The sequence below is a fragment of the Haliotis rufescens genome, unplaced genomic scaffold (genome assembly GCF_023055435.1).
Source record: "Haliotis rufescens isolate VD_foot unplaced genomic scaffold, xgHalRufe1.0.p SCAF_208, whole genome shotgun sequence".
Classification (NCBI taxonomy): Eukaryota; Metazoa; Mollusca; class Gastropoda; order Lepetellida; family Haliotidae; genus Haliotis; species Haliotis rufescens.
In genome coordinates, this window is record NW_025963900.1 from 57,102 (window position 1) to 76,758 (window position 19,657).

General features: G+C 44.1%; 1 protein-coding gene across 1 annotated transcript; it reads left to right on the forward strand.

The window, feature by feature from the left end:
- Nucleotides 1-8,234: 8,234 nt before the first annotated feature.
- LOC125382886 lies at nucleotides 8,235-19,651 on the forward strand. Its single transcript, XM_048401045.1, has 6 exons — nucleotides 8,235-8,293; nucleotides 10,646-10,678; nucleotides 12,217-12,329; nucleotides 12,781-12,948; nucleotides 17,126-17,243; nucleotides 18,585-19,651. The coding sequence occupies exons 1-6, from the start codon at nucleotides 8,235-8,237 to the stop codon at nucleotides 18,817-18,819; spliced, it is 726 nt and encodes a 241-aa protein (XP_048257002.1). The 3' UTR covers nucleotides 18,820-19,651.
- The last annotated feature ends 6 nt before the right edge of the window (nucleotides 19,652-19,657 follow it).

The window sequence follows — 19,657 nt, forward strand, 5'->3', positions numbered from 1 at the left end:
CATGTTGGAAACAGCTGATACAATAAGGACAGTGTGTAGCTGGCTGGAAACAGTTGATACAACAAGGAAAGGGTGTATGGGGGTGGAAACAGCTGATACAACAACGACATTGTGCAGCGGTTTGGAAACAGTTGATAAAACAAGGACAGTGTGAAGGGGTTTGGAAACAGTTGATACAACAACGACCGTGTGTGTGGGGTTTGAAACAGTTGATATAGCAACGATCGTGTGTGGGGGGTCGAAAACAGTTGATACAACAACGATAGTGTGTAAGGGTTTGGAAACAGTTGATAAAACATGGACAGTGTTAATGGGGTTGAAAACAGTTGATTCAACAAGGACAGTGTGTAGCGGGTTGGAAACAGTTGATACAACAATGACAGTGTGTAGCGGGTTGGAAACAGTTGATACAACAATGACAGTGTGTAGCGGGCTGGAAACAGTTGATACAACAATGACAGTGTGTAGCGGGTTGGAAACAGTTGATACAACTATGACAGTGTGTAGCATGTTGGAAACAGCTGATACAACAATGACAGTGTGTAGCATGTAGGAAACAGTTGATTCTGTAAGGACAGAGTATAGCATGTAGGAAACAGTTGATTCTGCAAGGACAGTGTGTAGCATGTTGGGAACAGTTCATGCAACAAGGATCGTGTGTCTGATACAACAACGATAGTGTGTAGGGGGTTGGAAACAGTTGATACAACAGGAACAGTGTGTAGGGAGTTGGAAACAGTTGATACAACAACGATAGTGTGTGGGGGGTTGGAAACAGTTGATACAACAACGATAGTGTGTAGGGGGTTGGAAACAGTTGATACAACAGGCACAGTGTTTAGGGAGTTGGAAACAGTTGATACAACAACGACAGTGTGTAGTGGGTTGGAAACAGTTGATACAACAGAAACAGTGTGTAAGGAATTGGAAACATATGATACAACAGGAACAGTGTTTAGGGAGTTGGAAACAGTTGATACAACAATGATAGTGTGTCATGGGTTGGAAACAGTTGATAAAACAAGGACAATGTGTAGGGGGTTGGAAACAGTTGATACAACAACGACCGTGTGTGGGGGGTTGGAAACAGTTGATACAACAAGGACAGGGTGTATGTGGTTGGAAACAGTTGATTCTGCAAGGACAGTTTGTAGCGGGTTGGAAACCGTTGATGCCACAAGAACAGGGTGTAGGGGGTTGAAAGAGTTGATACAACAGGCAAAGTGTGTAACTGGAACATCTGTTGGTAAAGGAACTTGAGTTTTGTTTTAAGTGCGTTTGCTTCACAAATGTTATCTTGTGTATTGGTTTTCAAGATATGAAGTGCTATACCCGTTTCAAGCCTAAATGGCCTATTTTCAGTGAAGATGTACTGAATTAGAAGAGTGGGCTGTGTGCGGTTCCTCAAAAAGCACAGCAATAACTGGTAACATCTGTTGGTAAAGGAACTTGACTTTTGTTTTAAATGGGTTTTCTTCACAAATGTTATCTTGTTTATTGGTTTTCAAGATATGTAGTGGACAGTGCCAAACCCGTTTCAAACCTAAATGGCCTATTTTTAATGAAAATGTACTGAATTAGAAGGGTGGGCTGTGTGCGGTTCTCCAAAAAGCACAGCAATAACTGGTAACATCTGTTGGTAAAGGAACTTGACTTTTGTTTTAAATTGGTTTGCTTCACAAATGTTTTCTCGTTATTTGGTTTTCAACATATGAAGTGGACAATGCCAAATTCGTTTCAAGCCTAAATGGCCTATTTTCAGTGAAGATATACCGAATTAGAAGGGTGGGCTATGTGCTGTTCTCAAATAAGCACAGCAATAACTGGTAACATCTGTTGGTAAAGGAACTTGACTTTTGTTTTAAATGGGTTTGCTTCAGAAATGTTATCTTGTTTATTGGTTTTCAAGATATGAAGTGGACAATGCCAAACCCATTTCGAGCCTAAATTGCCTATTTTCAGTGAAGATGTACTGAATTAGAAGGGTGGGCTGTGTGCGGTTCTCCAAAAAGCACAGCAATAACTGGTAACATCTGTTGGTAAAGGAACTTGACTTTTGTTTTAAGTGGGTTTGCTTCACAAATGTTATCTCGTTAATTGGTTTTCAACATATAAAGTGGACAATGCCAAATTCGTTTTGAGCCTAAATGGCCTATTTTCAGTTAAGATATGCCGAATTAGAAGGGTGGGCTGTGTGCGGTTCTCCAAAAAGCACAGCAGTAACTGGTAACATCTGTTGGTAAAGAAACTTGACTTTTGTTTTAAATGGGTTTGCTTCACAGATGTTATCTTGTTAATTGGTTTTCAACATATGAAGAGGACCGTGCCAAACCCGTTTCAAGCCTAAATGGCCTATTTTCAGTGAAGATGTACCGAATTAGAAGGGTGGGCTGTGTGCGGTTCTCCAAAAAGCAGTGCAATAACTGGTAACATCTGTTGGTAAAGGAACTTGACTTTTGTTTTAAATGGGTTTACTTCACAAATGTTATCTTGTTTATAGGTTTTCAAGATATGAAGTGGACAATGCCAAACCCATTTCGAGCCTAAATTGCCTAGTTTCAGTGAAGATGTACTGAATTAGAAGGGTTGGCTGTGTGCGGTTCTCCAAAAAGCACAGCAATAACTGGTAACATCTGTTGGTAAAGGAACTTGACTTTTGTTTTAAGTGGGTTTGCTTCACAAATGTTATCTCGTTAATTGGTTTTCAACATATAAAGTGGACAATGCCAAATTCGTTTTGAGCCTAAATGGCCTATTTTCAGTTAAGATATACCGAATTAGAAGGGTGGGCTGTGTGCGGTTCTCCAAAAAGCACAGCAGTAACTGGTAACATCTGTTGGTAAAGAAACTTGACTTTTGTTTTAGATGGGTTTGCTTCAGAAATGTTATCTTGTTAATTGGTTTTCAACATATGAAGTGGACAGTTGCAAACCTATTTCGAGCCTAAATTGCCTATTTTCAGTGAAGATGTACCGAATTAGAAAGGTGGGCTGTGTGCGGTTCTCCAAAAAGCACAGCAATAACTGGTAACATCTGTTGGTAAAGGAACTTGACTTTTGTTTTAAGTGGGTCTGCTTTACAAATGTTATCTCGTTAGTTGGTTTTCAAGATATGAAGTGGACAATGCCAAATTCGTTTCAAGCCTAAATGGCCTATTTTCAGTGAAGATATACCGAATTAGAAAGGTGGGCTGTGTGCGGTTCTCCAAAAAGGACAGCAATAACTGGTAACATCTGTTGGTAAAGGAACTTGACTTTTGTTTTAAATGGGTTTACTTCACAAATGTTATCTTGTTTATTGGTTTTCAAGATATGAAGTGGACAGTTGCAAACCTATTTCGAGCCTAAATTGCCTATTTTCAGTGAAGATGTACCGAATTAGAAAGGTGGGCTGTGTGCGGTTCTCCAAAAAGCACAGCAATAACTGGTAACATCTGTTGGTAAAGGAACTTGACTTTTGTTTTAAGTGGGTCTGCTTTACAAATGTTATCTCGTTAGTTGGTTTTCAAGATATGAAGTGGACAATGCCAAATTCGTTTCAAGCCTAAATGGCCTATTTTCAGTTAAGATATACCAAATTAGAAGGGTGGGCTGTGTGCGGTTCTCAAATAAGCACAGCAATAACTGGTAACATCTGTTGGTAAAGGAACTTGACTTTATTTTAAATGGGTTTGCTTTACAAGTGTTATCTCGTTAATTGGTTTTCAAGATATGAAGTGGACAATGCCAAATTCGTTTCAAGCCTAAATGGCCTATTTTCAGTTAAGATATACCGAATTAGAAGGGTGGGCTGTGTTTGGCTTTATTAGAAGGGCCTACCCACCACTGATGTGTTCACCCTATCGAGATTGTTGCCACACCAACGAACAAACAGTGAAGGTGGCTAGCCCACCCAACACTTAAACCTGCATTCAGTCGGGATGGCTACCACACCCACCAACATCAGCACACAGTGAACGTGGCTACCCCACCCACCACTGAGATCTGCATCCAGTTTACGTGTCTCAGAACCTGAGCAAGGGTAGCAAAACCCTTTAAGTGTCTTAGGGTTAAGAACCTGAGCAAATGTAGTGAACCCCTTTTAGGTGTCTTAGGGTTAGGAACCTGAGCAAAGGTAGCGAAACCCTTTAAGTGTCTTAGGGTTAGGAACCTGAGTAAAGGTAGCGAAACCCTTTAAGTGTCTTAGGGTTAGGAACCTGAGCAAAGGTAGCGAAACCCTTTAAGTGTCTTAGGGTTAGGAACCTGAGCAAAGGTAGCCAAACCCTTTATGTGTCTTAGGGTTAGGAACCTGAGTAAAGGAAGCGAAACCCTTTAAGTGTCTTAGGGTTAGGAACCTGAGCAAAGGTAGCCAAACCCTTTAAGTGTCTTAGGATTTGGGAACCTGAGCAAAGGTAGCGAAACCCTTTAAGTGTCTTAGGGTTAGGAACCTGAGTAAAGGTAGCGAAACCCTTTAAGTGTCTTAGGGTTAGGAACCTGAGCAAAGGTAGCGAAACCCTTTAAGTGTCTTAGGGTTAGGAACCTGAGCAAAGGTAGCGAAACCCTTTAAGTGTCTTAGGATTTGGGAACCTGAGCAAAGGTAGCGAAACCCTTTAAGTGTCTTAGGGTTAGGAACCTGAGCAAAGGTAGTGAACCCCATTTAGTGTCTTAGGGTTAGAAACCTAAGCAAAGGTAGTGAACCCCTTTTAGATGTCTTAGGGTTAGGAACCTGAGTAAAGGTAGCGAAACCCTTTAAGTGTCTTAGGGTTAGGAACCTGAGCAAAGGTAGCGAAACCCTTTAAGTGTCTTAGGGTTAGGAACCTGAGCAAAGGTAGCGAAACCCTTTAAGTGTCTTAGGATTTGGGAACCTGAGCAAAGGTAGCGAAACCCTTTAAGTGTCTTAGGGTTAGGAACCTGAGTAAAGGTAGCGAAACCCTTTAAGTGTCTTAGGGTTAGGAACCTGAGCAAAGGTAGCGAAACCCTTTAAGTGTCTTAGGGTTAGGAACCTGAGCAAAGGTAGCGAAACCCTTTAAGTGTCTTAGGATTTGGGAACCTGAGCAAAGGTAGCGAAACCCTTTAAGTGTCTTAGGGTTAGGAACCTGAGCAAAGGTAGTGAACCCCATTAAGTGTCTTAGGGTTAGAAACCTAAGCAAAGGTAGTGAACCCCTTTTAGATGTCTTAGGGTTAGGAACCTGAGTAAAGGTAGCGAAACCCTTTAAGTGTCTTAGGGTTAGGAACCTGAGCAAAGGTAGCGAAACCCTTTAAGTGTCTTAGGGTTAGGAACCTGAGCAAAGGTAGTGAACCCCATTAAGTGTCTTAGGGTTAGAAACCTAAGCAAAGGTAGTGAACCCCTTTAAGTGTCTTAGGATTTGGGAACCTGAGCAAATGTAAAGCAGGGTTAGGGTTAGAGTTAGGGTTAGGGTTAGGGTTAGGGTTAGGGTTAGGGTTAGGGTTAGTGTCTTAGGGTAAGATAACATGAGCAAGGGTAGTGAACCCTATTAAGTGTCTTAGGGTTAGGAACCTGAGCAAAGGCAGTGAACCCCATTAAGTGTGTTGGGGTTAGGAACCTGAGCAAAGGCAGTGAACCCCATTAAGTGTCTTAGGGTTAGGGAACCTGAGCAAGGGTAGAGCACCCCTTTAAGTTTCTTAGGGTTAGGTTACCAGGGCAAGGGCTCAAGGGTCAAGAGTCTCAAGGGCAGGGAACTAGTTTATGGCGAGGGAACCCCTTTAAATGAATTAGGGTTAGAAACCTGAGTAAAGTTAGTGAACCCCTTTAAGTGTCTTAGGGTTAGGGAACCTGAGCAAGAATATAGCTCTCCTGTAAGTGTCTTGGGGTTTGGGAGCCTGAACAAGGGTATAGCACCCCTTCAAGTGTCTTAGGGTAAGGAAAGGGCTGGCTTCCATATTAGAGTCTTCAGATAAGGGAACCAAAGCATAGGTACAATGCCCCTTCTAGAGTCTTAGGTTAGGTAACCAGTACATTGGTAGGGCTCCCCTTTAACAGTCATAGGGTTAGGGAATCAGGGCAAGGGTAGGGCTCCCTTTTAACAGTCTTAGGGTTAGGGAATCAGGACATGGGTAGGGCTCCCCTTTAACAGTCATAGGGTTAGGGAATCAGGGCAAGGGTAGAACTCCCTTTTAACAGTCTTAGGGTTAGGGAATCAGGGCAAGGGTAGGGCTCCCCTTTCGCAGTCTAAGGGTTAGGGAATCAGGACATGGGTAGGGCTCCCCTTTAACAGTCTTAGGGTTAGGAAATCAGGACATGGGTAGGGCTCCCTTTTAACAGTCTTAGGGTTAGGGAATCAGGACATGGGTAGGGCTCCCCTTTAACAGTCATAGGGTTAGGGAATCAGGGCAAGGGTAGGGCTCCCCTTTCGCAGTCTAAGGGTTAGGGAATCAGGACATGGGTAGGGCTCCCCTTTAACAGTCTTAGGGTTAGGGAATCAGGATATGGGTAGGGCCCCCTTTAACAGTCTTAGGGTTAGGGAATCAGGACATAGGTAGGGCTCCCCTTTAACAGTCTTAGGGTTAGGGAATCAGGACATGGGTAGGGCTCCCCTTTAACATGCTTAGGGTTAGGGAACCAGGACATCTGTAGGGCTCCCCTTTAACAGTCTTAAGATTAGGTAGGGCTCCCCTTTAACATGCTTAGGGGCTAGGGAATCAGGATAAGGGTAAGGCTCCCCTTTAACAGTCTTAGGGTTAGGGAATCAGGGCAAGGGTAGGGCTCCCCTTTCGCAGTCTAAGGGTTAGGGAATTCAGGACATGGGTAGGGCTCCCCTTTAACAGTCTTAGGGTTAGGGAATCAGGACATGGGTAGGGCCCCCTTTAACAGTCTTAGGGTTAGGGAATCAGGACATAGGTAGGGCTCCCCTTTAACAGTCTTAGGGTTAGGGAATCAGGACATGGGTAGGGCTCCCCTTTAACAGTCTTAGGGTTAGGTAACCAGGACATGGGTAGGGCTCCCCTTTAACAGTCTTAGAGTTAGGGAATCAGGATAAGGGTAAGGCTCCCCTTTAACAGTCTTAGGGTAAGGTAACCAGGACATCGGTAGGGCTCCCCTTTAACAGACTTAGGGTTAGGGAATCAGGGCAAAGGTAGGGCTCCCTTTTAGCAGTCGGTTAGGGAATCAGGGCAAGGGTAGGGCTCCCCTTTAACAGTCTTAGGGTTAGGGAATCAGGGCAAAGGTAGGGCTCCCTTTTAGCAGTCGGTTAGGGAATCAGGACATGGGTAGTGCTCCCCTTTAACAGTCTTAGGGTTAGGGAATCAGGACAAGGGTAGGGCTCCCCTTTAACAGTCTTAGGGTTAGGGAATCAGGACATGGGTAGGGCTCCCCTTTAACAGTCTTAGGGTTAGGTAACCAGGACATGGGTAGGGCTCCCCTTTAACAGTCTTAGAGTTAGGGAATCAGGATAAGGGTAAGGCTCCCCTTTAACAGTCTTAGGGTAAGGTAACCAGGACATCGGTAGGGCTCCCCTTTAACAGACTTAGGGTTAGGGAACCAGGACATCTGTAGGTGTAGACAGGTGTAGACCAGAACTTCATTTTTGGAGGGCGCCAAAGCCGGTGATCAATGGGGCCGCCATATTAGTAAAATCCATGATGGCCGCCAATCCCTATTGGATCCTGTCCTATTTAAATAACCAAAAGTCATAGAATCATGAATGAAGGCTCTTTTCATAGGTTTTTGAGCTTTGTGTTGACATACAAAATACGCTTTGTCCAGAGGTTTTCCAGGGGCATACTTAAGGTTCAGGTTTAATTTGGATGTCACATAATAATGTTATTTTCTGGTCTGCAAATGAGTATAATGCACTGCTGGTGGTTGATGGTTTATATTACTGAACACATAAAGGTCACATGAATTGTTCCTTGCATGTATTTTTACTTCTTCAAGAAACGCTGATATAGGTGGTCATGACTAATTGTGCATTAATCACACGTAGGTGTCGTATATGGCTACTTGTCCAGTGAATGTATTCCTATATTTCCATCTCTGTAGGGGACTTTGCTGTGTTTGCCAGTCAGATAAAAGTGAAGAGTTGCAAACACCAAAGGCAGAAGGACTTTGCACTCTTGGCAGAAACCTGACTGACTTTAAGGAAATCAATGCCGTTCAGTTGGATATTTCAGTCTTCTTTGACCAAGTAAAAAATGGATCAGGTATTGTTGCAACACTCAGATCCTATAATGCTAAGTATCAAAAATCATGTAGGAGCTACTGTAGTAGTTCTCGTAAGAAGAGGCTGCGTCAAAAACATGAACACAGAGTCCACCCCAAAAATTCAGATCAGCGGGGGCATCCTATGGAAAAGGCAGTAATGTTAAATGCTGCATTATCTGTGATGGAGATGACCAGACCAATATACGGAAGGTGGCAACTGACACCGTAGATGCACATCTAAAAAGCTGGGCAAAGTCTAATGATAACTTCCAGTTGAAGGGTAAATCTATTGCACCAGCTGCAGATGCCCATGCTGGTGATGTTTTGTATCATGTTCAATGCTATTTGCCCTCCAAAGGTGAATTTAGTATGTTCTGGTCTACACCTGTGCGAAATTTGGTGCTTGTAGACACAACGCGAGCTATCCCCTTAAGGGCCTGGACTATTAAGAAATAAAAGCAATTATATTTGTTGTTGACTTGACTGCAAGGCAATTACCTACTAATAAGCTGGTCAGACCTAACATTTCCCCCTTACATTCACACCTTTATAATATAGACATATTAATTGCACTTCTTGTCAATTATTAGATTATTTTGGCAAACAAATATACTCTGGAAACATATTGTCCTGGAACCACAATTTGTATACTCCCGCGCATAACCAAATGAACACGTGCATGCCTGATTCCTTTCGCGTACCTCCCAAAATGTGAAGGTATGACAGGGAAACTGACACACCCATTGACAGAGATGTGTTTTGCGCATACGGCAGCGAGTCGCGCTATTTGAAACTGTGATGGGGAGTTCGATTCCTTGCTTGTAATTATCTTTTGTAAATATATACATGCGTTGCTGAATGAATGTTTTACGGTGGCGTTAAACTTAAGTAAGACATGATCAGAGAACGTTAAAGGCAATGAACATTCGTTGGCTGCTACACCTCATACTTTGGATCAGACTTGGAGCCACAGTATTAAACTTTAGCTATATTTCAGATATCTATGTTTCAACTATTTTTCTGCCGCATTAGTTGGTTCTTTCCTATTGACCTGGCCAGCTGTTTTCACGGCACATATTGTTAATACAAACTTGAAGCCCAGCCCAGCCCAGCCCAGCCCAGCCCAGCCGGCACGGCACGAAACAAACCTAAATGGTAGATATGAGCCATATCCAATCCTGTGGTATTTATAATACCTTTTTTACACCAATAGTAAAGCCATCTTGCTCCAGAAATCTATACAGGACTACGCAATAGTACTGCCATTTCAGCCAAGCATCATTACAACAATGTGATTGATGGGCGGTACAAACCTCATTGACACATTGTCACACTTTCCTCTCACGGGGTGTTTGAAGTGAACTTTATTCTATAAGGTTTGCACGTGAAAAAATGATTATCAACTCCTATGCGTTTGGAACGTGAAACCTTGTCATCGTCAGCGCAGCAACGTTCCCTCTGTGCTATCAAGATGTGCGTGAAGAGACGTATATGTAAAGACTATTGATGTTTTAAGAAATTGTTTTTGAGAAGGGTCATTCAGTTCATCTGATCACTCGATCCGTACTTGGTGTATGGGCCATTACTCCTACACCATTGTAAAGGGAGGGAGGGATCGGGGTGGCAGGGGGGGGGGGGGGCGCCGAGGCGATCAACCACTGTACAATTTGAATTCTCCCCATCGGAGTATGCTTCCAACAATATATGGTTGATATCTATCTCTTAGTTCTAGAGAAGAAGTCCCTAAAATCAATATATCCAAATACCCCTATGTGGCCCTGCCCCTCAGCCCCCCTGTGTGTGGTGGTGGGGGGGATAGTGTCAGCCCCTCCATTTGTAATTTTTTAATTCCCGCCATGTTATGCTTTCAGTCACATTTCGTTTATTTCCAATAAGTGGTTCAGAGGAAGAAGTCGATGGAATCAATTGTTGACGTACAGACGACGGACAACGGACAGCGGACGACACCATCCAAGCTTTACCAAATGAACTGTCGTGCATATGAGATTCATCGACATGCATCCATCATTGGTTATAACTTATAGTAAAAGGAATTTTTAATTTAAAGTTTAAATAGTGCGCTGAGAAATGGTAGAATTTATATAAATATAACATACAATATTCCAGAAATATTATTCATAATCAACGAAAAGCTTTGTTCTTTTGGTTTTCCATTTTATCCGTCGCGTCTGTCTTTGTGGTTTAGGCTTTTGTTGCGTATTTACAAAACTTCAAGTATTATACAATGTGTAGTATTCATCCAGGAACTACTTCCGCAACGTTGTCAACTAATTTGGTACGCAGTATGCGCTGCTCCACCGACCACCTTTCCCCACCCCCCGAGCAAGGCCGAAAGGGGCAACTCACTCCAAGCCAAGCAGTCAAAGGGCAGACAATTTCAGGCATAACCAAACATACAACCGCATGTGCCCCGAGTCATCCGGCCTCATGTCTGGCAGTCAATCACAACCACGACAACAACAACAGCTTCGGCATGCTAATGCAGTCGTTTCGTCTTAAGGGCGCAGCTTAAACAAAGGTATAGTATAACCCTGTACAATCTTCGTCAGTGCCCGTGTGAAGGCATTCAAATAATATTTTACCTGCACTACATGGTATCAGTCTTCACACTGCTTGACTATACTATGACAATCAGTTTTTTTCGCTCATGTATTTCATATATAAGTCATATAGGTAATAACATAACATCTGGCTGTGTTGTGCGATCATTATCATCATATCAAAATACATATATTCAAACTGATTTGCGTTTGGTGTTAAGCTTTCACGAGAAAGAATTACGGGCGTATTCATTACTCAAACACAAGCTCTTACTTATGATGAACAAAAAAATCAAGAACTAAAAATAAAAATATACAAAATAGAGTAAGACAAAACTGTTTTATTGGCATTCAACAAGTTGGTGAGTAAATAAGAAAACTTCAGTGGATAAGCACTTCTGTGTTTACTTTCGCATCCAGGGAAGTATCCATGTTCATTCTTACAGTCATTCAGCTTGACAAGGGCGTGAACTCTATATCGAAACGCTCCAGAAAACCGCTGTGTCTGTCATCCGGATCTGTGCTTTGCAACGTGTTTAAACCTGAATCGAAATAAATACATTTCAATCAATGAAAGTACAAATTTAATATATCATCCTGATCAGCTCCACGTTAGACAATGTTATTTGCCTGTTTACTGGTTAGGGATACCTTCAGGGAATTACCAAATATATATGTATGCATCGCATAATGAATGACTTGGCTAATTAAAACTTAGTATTATGTTGGTTGGCTATGTGATCAGAAGAGGTCCGAATCCGTACATGTGTTTCGTGTCGGATTGGCGTCCAGTCTGCATTGCGGGCCCGTTTCACAAAGAGATCGTAGACCTAAGACGGTCGTAAGTCTATGTTAAGGTATAGGAGTTACGGTAGTCGTAGCCCTACGATCGCTTTGTGAAAAGGGACCCTGCTCTGGTTCGCCTGGCTGATAACGTTCATACTCGTCTCGCGAAGCGCACCCGCCCAGCCATGGTGATTATATGGACGCATCAAACAGTTGCTAAACTGAACGAAGCGTTATTATGTCGCAGGTACCCAACACTGGTGTACCGAGTGAGTGAGTGAGTGAGTGAGTGAGTGAGTGAGTGAGTGAGTGAGTGAGTGATCCCAATTGCTTAGATCGATGCTCATGATGTCCATCACTGGATTGTCTGGTCCAGACTCGATTTTTTTACAGGCGCCGTCATATAGCTGGAATACTGCTGAGTGCGGCGTTAAACAACAAACAAACAAACACACAAACAAACAAATATTTCAGACTGCCGTCACATTGCTTGAATAGCGCTGAGTGTGGCATTAAGCAACAGACAAACAGACTTGCTGTGTCATACTCTGACTACATGGGATGTTAGTCTTTGTGTTAATCACTGGTTTGTCTGGCCCAGTGTTCATGGCTGAGAGCACACAAACAAACATTAAGCACTACTGTCAGTATTCGAAAGTTTCTCCATTATGTGTGAGGTTTTCTGTGTTTGCTGAGTGACGAGATGTGTTGTGTTGTGTTGTGTTGACAGACGTCAGCTTCCACCCACCCCGCCAGCAGACGACGAAGACACGCCACGCCTCCAGCGGCCGACAGTACCCCAGAGGACGGTCATCAACGTGACGCCCGCAGAGAAGGACCAAGGTTAGATACAGCTGTCCTCACACACACCTGAACACTTGGCTGCTGCTAGCTACCACTCACTCACTTACCCACTCACTCACTCACCCACTCTCTCCCACGCCCCACTCTCTCATATTCCACTCGCTCCAACGCCCCACTCTCATATTCCACCCTCTCATACACCCCACTCTCGCACATTAGATGGGAACGTTCCCTTGTGGAGAGCCTAGTTTATGTCTTGTGTCTGGTAAAAGTCAGTGTACAGAAAGTAACATCACACTAATGTTTAGCTTGAGAATATCTCCTCACATGGTGTCCACGAACCTCTAACCCCTAAACTCAACCCCTTGTGGCTCCAGAGGATCCCACTGTGTAGCAGCGGAATGTTAACTCAAGTTCGGCTTCTGGGTGCAGGTGTAGTAAGTGTTTAGAGGGAAGGGTGGCAGTGTCTAAGATGTAGCCTGTGTTTCAGGAGTGTCCTATGCGGAGCTAAGGTACGACATCCCCGGCCACACTGTGAAGACCGTTGACACGGAGCCGGACTCGCACTACGACAAACCCCTGCCTGGCGTGCACCCCCTCATCAACACCTCCCCCACGTCGGAGGGCATCTCCAAACACCCGCCGTCACCTGAGGGAGGTACGGCATCAGCATACCAGCATCCTTACACAAGGGGTTGGGGAATTCAGTGGCAATAGGCAATGTTAGGGGCAGATATACCCAAGCAGGAAAGCCATTAATCACTGTGTAGTTACCAGACAATAACAGGGAGGGGTCAAGACGGGAAGTGGAGGCTATGTAAGCTAGGTTTTGAGACTCTGCAAAAGTTATGCCTTAGGCAGTGATCTCATTATATGAGCTTTTTCCTGTGGCAGCTATTTGCTTTGTTCCCTTCGCCACTTCTATATTGATCTCTTGTTCTGTCTGCAGTATGCATTATTGTGTCTAAACCGTATAAGATCTATGAGAGCAGTGGTCTGCTGTGCTTAACTACTGGAGACTAAATGCTACATATTGCTACAGATAACCACCTTCTGCATCTTGTCTGTATTGTCTATATACACTGCGTTATTATACCGCTCCGAGGATGTTTGTGTGATGTCATATGCACTGCTGTGTAATACAAGTATTATACCACTCCAGGGATGTCTGTGTGTGATACTTACACTACTTAGTAATACAAATATTATGCTACTCCAAGGATGTCTGTGTGGTATATGCCATATGTGAGATGTGTGCAAGCATACATTCACTCATCAGATGTGTCCCCTATGGAGAGATAGGTGCTGAATCAGCAGTATTACCACAAGCATACATTCAGTCATCATACATTCACTCATCATACATTCAGTCATCATACATTCACTCATCATACATTCACTCATCATACATTCAGTCATCATACATTCACTCATCAGCTGTGTCCCCTATGGAGAGATAGGTGCTGAATCAGCAGTATTACCACAAGCATACATTTACTCATCATACATTCACTCATCATACATTCAGTCATCATACATTCACTCATCATACATTCACTCATCAGCTGTGTCCCCTATGGAGAGATAGGTGCTGAATCAGCAGTATTACCACAAGCATACATTTACTCATCATACATTCACTCATCAGCTGTGTCCCCTATGGAGAGATAGGAGCTGAATCAGCAGTATTACCACAAGCATACATTCAGTCATCATACATTCACTCATCAGCTGTGTCCCCTATGGAGAGATAGGTGCTGAATCAGCAGTATTACCACAAGCATACATTTACTCATCATACATTCACTCATCAGCTGTGTCCCCTATGGAGAGATAGGTGCTGAATCAGCAGTATTACCACAGGCATAGGGTAGTGGGCACCTAATATGGCCTGGAGTCACCATGGGCTTGACGTGCATGCTTATAGAACTCCTATCGCCATTTCAATAAAATACTTGTCTGTTGTCTTGGTAACTTGAATACGGTGAGATATTATCCCATGTGAGATATGTCATACTCAGAAAATATCCTGAAGCTTCATGTGTTGACCCTTATGTCTCTGCTTGTGACGCTGAAGTCTTGGTCAGTCTCACTGTCACACTGTCTCACAGTCATGTGGTCACACTGTCACGATCAGTTGTCTTCTGTCTTGTGCCGTGCCAGTGATGGAAATTAACTCGAAAAACACAGGCCTTTCGGAATTGTTACTAGTCCTTAAAAATTAAGCAGACTCTTAAATTTAAATCTTTTTTTTCTTTTTCTTTTTTTTCTTTTTTTTAAATATTTTTTATTCAGTTCAGTATATGACATTAGAGTTATACATGGAGTAGCACGTCTTGTAGCATACTTGTTAGGTATAGGTTACCTATACAGCAGACAGCAGGTCAGCAAGTTTAAGTTCGGTACAGGTGTCCATCAAAGTTTACACATGGTGAAAACGGGCAAGTATTTGCCATATTTATTAACTAATCTTTTAACTCAATCTTTTAAGACTTGAAAGATTATGCCAGAATCGAGAGGCGATAATTAACAGCATTTGTTAAAAAAACAGGGCCTATAGCCAAGTAGAAGTATGATTATATTAGCCCGAGGTATTTTCTACTGGCCTCGGGCCTATTGGTGAGCGTTAATTTCCACCCTGTGTACTATTTTGTATTTATGTTGTTGTTTTTTAAAGACAATACCATTTAAACCACACAGTTATAAAGTATATAATTAAATATTGGGATGGTTATAAACAACAATTACCAGTTGGGTCCTTCACTCATCTTGAGTACCAGGGTGGTCGGGTAGCCTAGTGGTTAAAGTGTTCGCTCGTCACGCTGAAGACCCGGGTTCGATTCCCGACATAGGTACAATGTGTGAAGCCCATTTCTGGTGTCCCCTGCTGTGATATTGCTGGAATATTGCTAAAAGCAGCTTAAAACCAAACTCACTCACTCACTCACTCATCTTGAGTACCATGCAGTAGAGTAGAGTTAGTGACCCATCACCTACAGTCTGGGATGAGTTCTCTGTGACAGGGTCACTCACTCACTCACTCACTCACTCACTCATCTTGAGTACCATGCAGTAGAGTAGAGTTACTGACCCATCACCTACAGTCTGGGATGAGTTCTCTGTGACAGGGTCACTCACTCACTCACTCACTCACTCACTCACTCACTCACTCACTCATCTTGAGTACCATGCAGTAGAGTAGAGTTACTGACCCATCACCTACAGTCTGGGATGAGTTCTCTGTGACAGGGTCACTCACTCACTCACTCACTCACTCACTCACTCACTCATCTTGAGTACCATGCAGTAGAGTAGAGTTACTGACCCATCACCTACAGTCTGGGATGAGTTCTCTGTGACAGGGTCACTCACTCACTCACTCACTCACTCACTCACTCACTCACTCACTCACTCACTCACTCACTCACTCACTCACTCACTCACTCACTCACTCATCTTGAGTACCATGCAGTAGAGTAGAGTTACTGACCCATCACCTACAGTCTGGGATGAGTTCTCTGTGACAGGGTCACTCACTCACTCACTCACTCACTCACTCACTCACTCATCTTGAGTACCATGCAGTAGAGTAGAGTTACTGACCCATCACCTACAGTCTGGGATGAGTTCTCTGTGACAGGGTCACTCACTCACTCACTCACTCATCTTGAGTACCATGCAGTAGAGTAGAGTTACTGACCCATCACCTACAGTCTGGGATGAGTTCTCTGTGACAGGGTCACTCACTCACTCACTCACTCACTCACTCACTCACTCACTCACTCATCTTGAGTACCATGCAGTAGAGTAGAGTTACTGACCCATCACCTACAGTCTGGGATGAGTTCTCTGTGACAGGGTCACTCACTCACTCACTCACTCACTCACTCACTCACTCACTCATCTTGAGTACCATGCAGTTGCGTAGAGTTAGTGACCCATCACCTACAGTCTGGGATGAGTTCTCTGTGACAGGGTTGATGGTGTGTCTGTGTACCCTGATGGTGGGGATTTACTGACATCCTTTCAGTCACTGGTTTGTCTGGTCCATTACTCACAGCCTGCCATAGGGATAGAGCTGGAGTAATGCAGTCATCACTCACTCACTCACTCTCATTATCTGCTGAATGAGTTTTGTTTGTTTTGTGTGTTTGTTGTTTAACGCCGCAGTCAGCAATATTCCAGCTATATGACGGTAGTCTGTAAATAATCTTGCCAGGACCAGACATTCCAGTGATTGACATCATGAAAATTGATCCACACGAATGGGATACGATGACATGCATCAACCAAGTCAGCAACCCTGATCACCCGATCCCGTTAGTCGCCTCTTACGACAAGCATAGTCGCCCTTTAAGGCAAGCATGGGTTGCTGAAGACCTATTCTACCCGGGATTCTACGGGATCTTCCCGGATGGCTGAATGAGTAAACACCTCTGCATGGATGTTGACATTAACACTAGGCTGCACAATCACAAGAACTTAGGGCTCTAATTCTCACCAATTCCTCAACAAAACAATTCTGGAAGGTTTTACGATGCACTTAACATATCCCTGAATAGTTGTATGCAATGTTCTCTCGACTTTCTTGAGACGTGATGCACTTGTTGAGGTAGAAATATATTACTTTGGCACATATATAACATGTTTGACTTGATCTTTCATGCAAAGCATTCATGTGAACAAACACTTTGTTCCCATATTTTGTTTTTTATGTTGAATTTTTGTCATGCTTGACTCTGCTGTTTTTAAGTTGCATGCCTGTGCTTGCCCTTATTTGCTTACCCAGCATGCTTTGCCTAATGCTTTCCTCATGCTTCACTCACATTTTACAGGAACTATTTTCTCCGTGACAGGAAACGCTCCCCCCCAGTTACATCGACTTCCAAGTGAATATGCCTGCCCACCTGCCCATATGCCCAGGGCCAAACAGCCAGCTCCTGTTCAGTCACAGTAAGTACAGCAAACCTGAGCCTCTCAACCCCACAGTCACACACCTCCCCCACAGTTACACACCTCCCCAACAGTCACACACCAGCACCACAGTCACACACCTCCCCCACAGTTACACACCTCCCCCACAGTCATACACCTCCCCCACAGTCATACACCTCCCCCACAGTTACACACCTCCCCAACAGTCACACACCTCCACCACAGTCACACACCTCCCCCACAGTTACACACCTCCCCAACAGTCACACACCTCCCCAACAGTCACACACCTCCCCCACAGTCACACACCTCCCCCACAGTTACACACCTCCCCCACAGTCACACACCTCCCCCACAGTCACACACCTCCCCCGTATACCAACGCCTCCACCTCACAGGCCCACACCTCCATCCCACACCTCCATCCCACAGACCCACACCTCCATCCCACACCTCCATCCAACACCTCCATCCCACACCTCCATCCCACACCTCCATCCCACAGGTCAACACCTCCATCCCACACCTCCATCCCACAGGTCAACACCTCCATCCCACACCTCCATCCCACAGGTCAACACCTCCATCCCACAAACCCACACCTCCATCCCACAGACCCACACCTCCATCCCACACCTCCATCCCACAGACCTCCACCCCATACACCTCCACCCCACAATGACACACCTTCACCCCACAGGCCCACACCTCCACCCCACTATTACACTCCTTCACCCCACGGACAAACACCTCCACCTTTCACAAGGGGAGGGACTATAGAATCATTGAGGGGGAGAGGGTATATGGAATCATTGACGGGGGGGGGGGGGGGGGGGTATATGGAGTCATTAAGGGGTAGGAAATATAGAATCAATGAGGGGGAGGGTATATGGAATCATTGAGGGGAGGGTATATGGAATCATTGAGGGGGGAGGGTTTATCAAGTCATTGATGGGGAGGGAATATCGAGTCATTGAGGGGTAGGGTATATGGAATCATTGATGGGGAGTGTATATCGAGTCATTGAAGGGGAAGGATCCTGTAATCCCCCTGCATTCCAGCTCTTTTACTGATATGGAATGTAGGTTGGGTGATAGTTCAAGATGTACGTGCAAACTTGAAGACATGTGCATAAATATGCATGGTTACGATACAAAAAGATGAGCATACATCTGGCACAAAATAAATACAAAATCAAAAATAATTACATGTGTTTGTTGGGAAAATATGAATGTATGATAGTATTTTGATGTTGTTTCTATGAGTTAATGAGATCGATCTGCCCACTATTCTACACTACTGTGACAGCTGGAACCATCAAGTATGGTTAATTAGTATTGGATGTGTGTGTTGTTTCAGTGGAGATGTGAATGATATTCCCCTGCCCGCTCGGCGCGAGGGACTGCGAGAGAACCAGGACCTAAACAAGGAGAACAATGGAACGATTGTGGGCAGTTTAAATGAGGAGCACGTCACCATACTCGTAGACCGGGGCTACGATCGCCTCAAAGCAGTGGAGGCCTTGAGAGTGTCGCACAACAACCTCAAAATGGCCGAGGACATTCTGGATACGTTTGTTAAAAACAATCGATGAAAAAAAGTAGGGAGTGTGATGATTCTACCAACCACCAGGGGGCACTGTCGCCACGTTTGATACGCCTGGACTGATTGTATTGAGAAGAGACGTGGGCAGAGTGCCATGTGACTTGAGACTGTTCTGCTGTAGACGTGTCGTAATCAAATAATTTATACTCACTCTACAATCAAAGTGAGGCTGCCTCGGTCTGGTCCTACCCCTCGCAGGTTCCTGGGGTCGTGTGGCGGAGAGTCACTTATGCTTTTAGTACGTTAGTATTTATGTCCGTATATCCCATGAGGCTGTGACTCTATTCATTTCAGCCGCACCAAGAGAGGAGACTTTTCTACTTTGTTTCTGTCACTGTAACATTGGGACACGCCCACAAGTTACGTTTTTGTCACTGTAACATTGGGACACACCCACAAGTTCCGTTTTTGTCACTGTAACCTTGGGGCACGCCCACAAGTTACATGTTTCTGTCACTGTAACATTGGGACACGCCCACAAGTTACATGTTTCTGTCACTGTAACATTGGGACACGCCCACAAGTTACATGTTTCTGTCACTGTAACATTGGGACACGCCCACAAGTTACATGTTTTTGTCACTGTAACCTTGGGACAGGCCCACAAGTTACATGTTTCTGTCACTGTAACATTGGGACACGCCCACAAATTGCCTATTTCTGTCGCTGTAATGTTGGGACAAGTATGCCATTCTTCAAGAGCTGGTTTTTCTCTTTGAATTGCATATCCACACGCCAGATGCACCTTTTGATAAACATGCCCTGGCCACTTGTACAAAGCATGTTGTTCGTCAAGCTGACACTCTGTTTACCATTTAGCCTGGTCA

Coding starts and splice junctions, on each gene's coding strand:
- LOC125382886 (XM_048401045.1), top strand. CDS start 8,235: ATGAACACAGAGTCCACCCCAAAAATTCAGATCAGCGGGGGCATCCTA. Junction 12,330..12,780: donor GCCCGCAGAGAAGGACCAAG/GTTAGATACAGC, acceptor CCTGTGTTTCAG/GAGTGTCCTATGCGGAGCTA. Junction 17,244..18,584: donor CCAGCTCCTGTTCAGTCACA/GTAAGTACAGCA, acceptor GTGTTGTTTCAG/TGGAGATGTGAATGATATTC.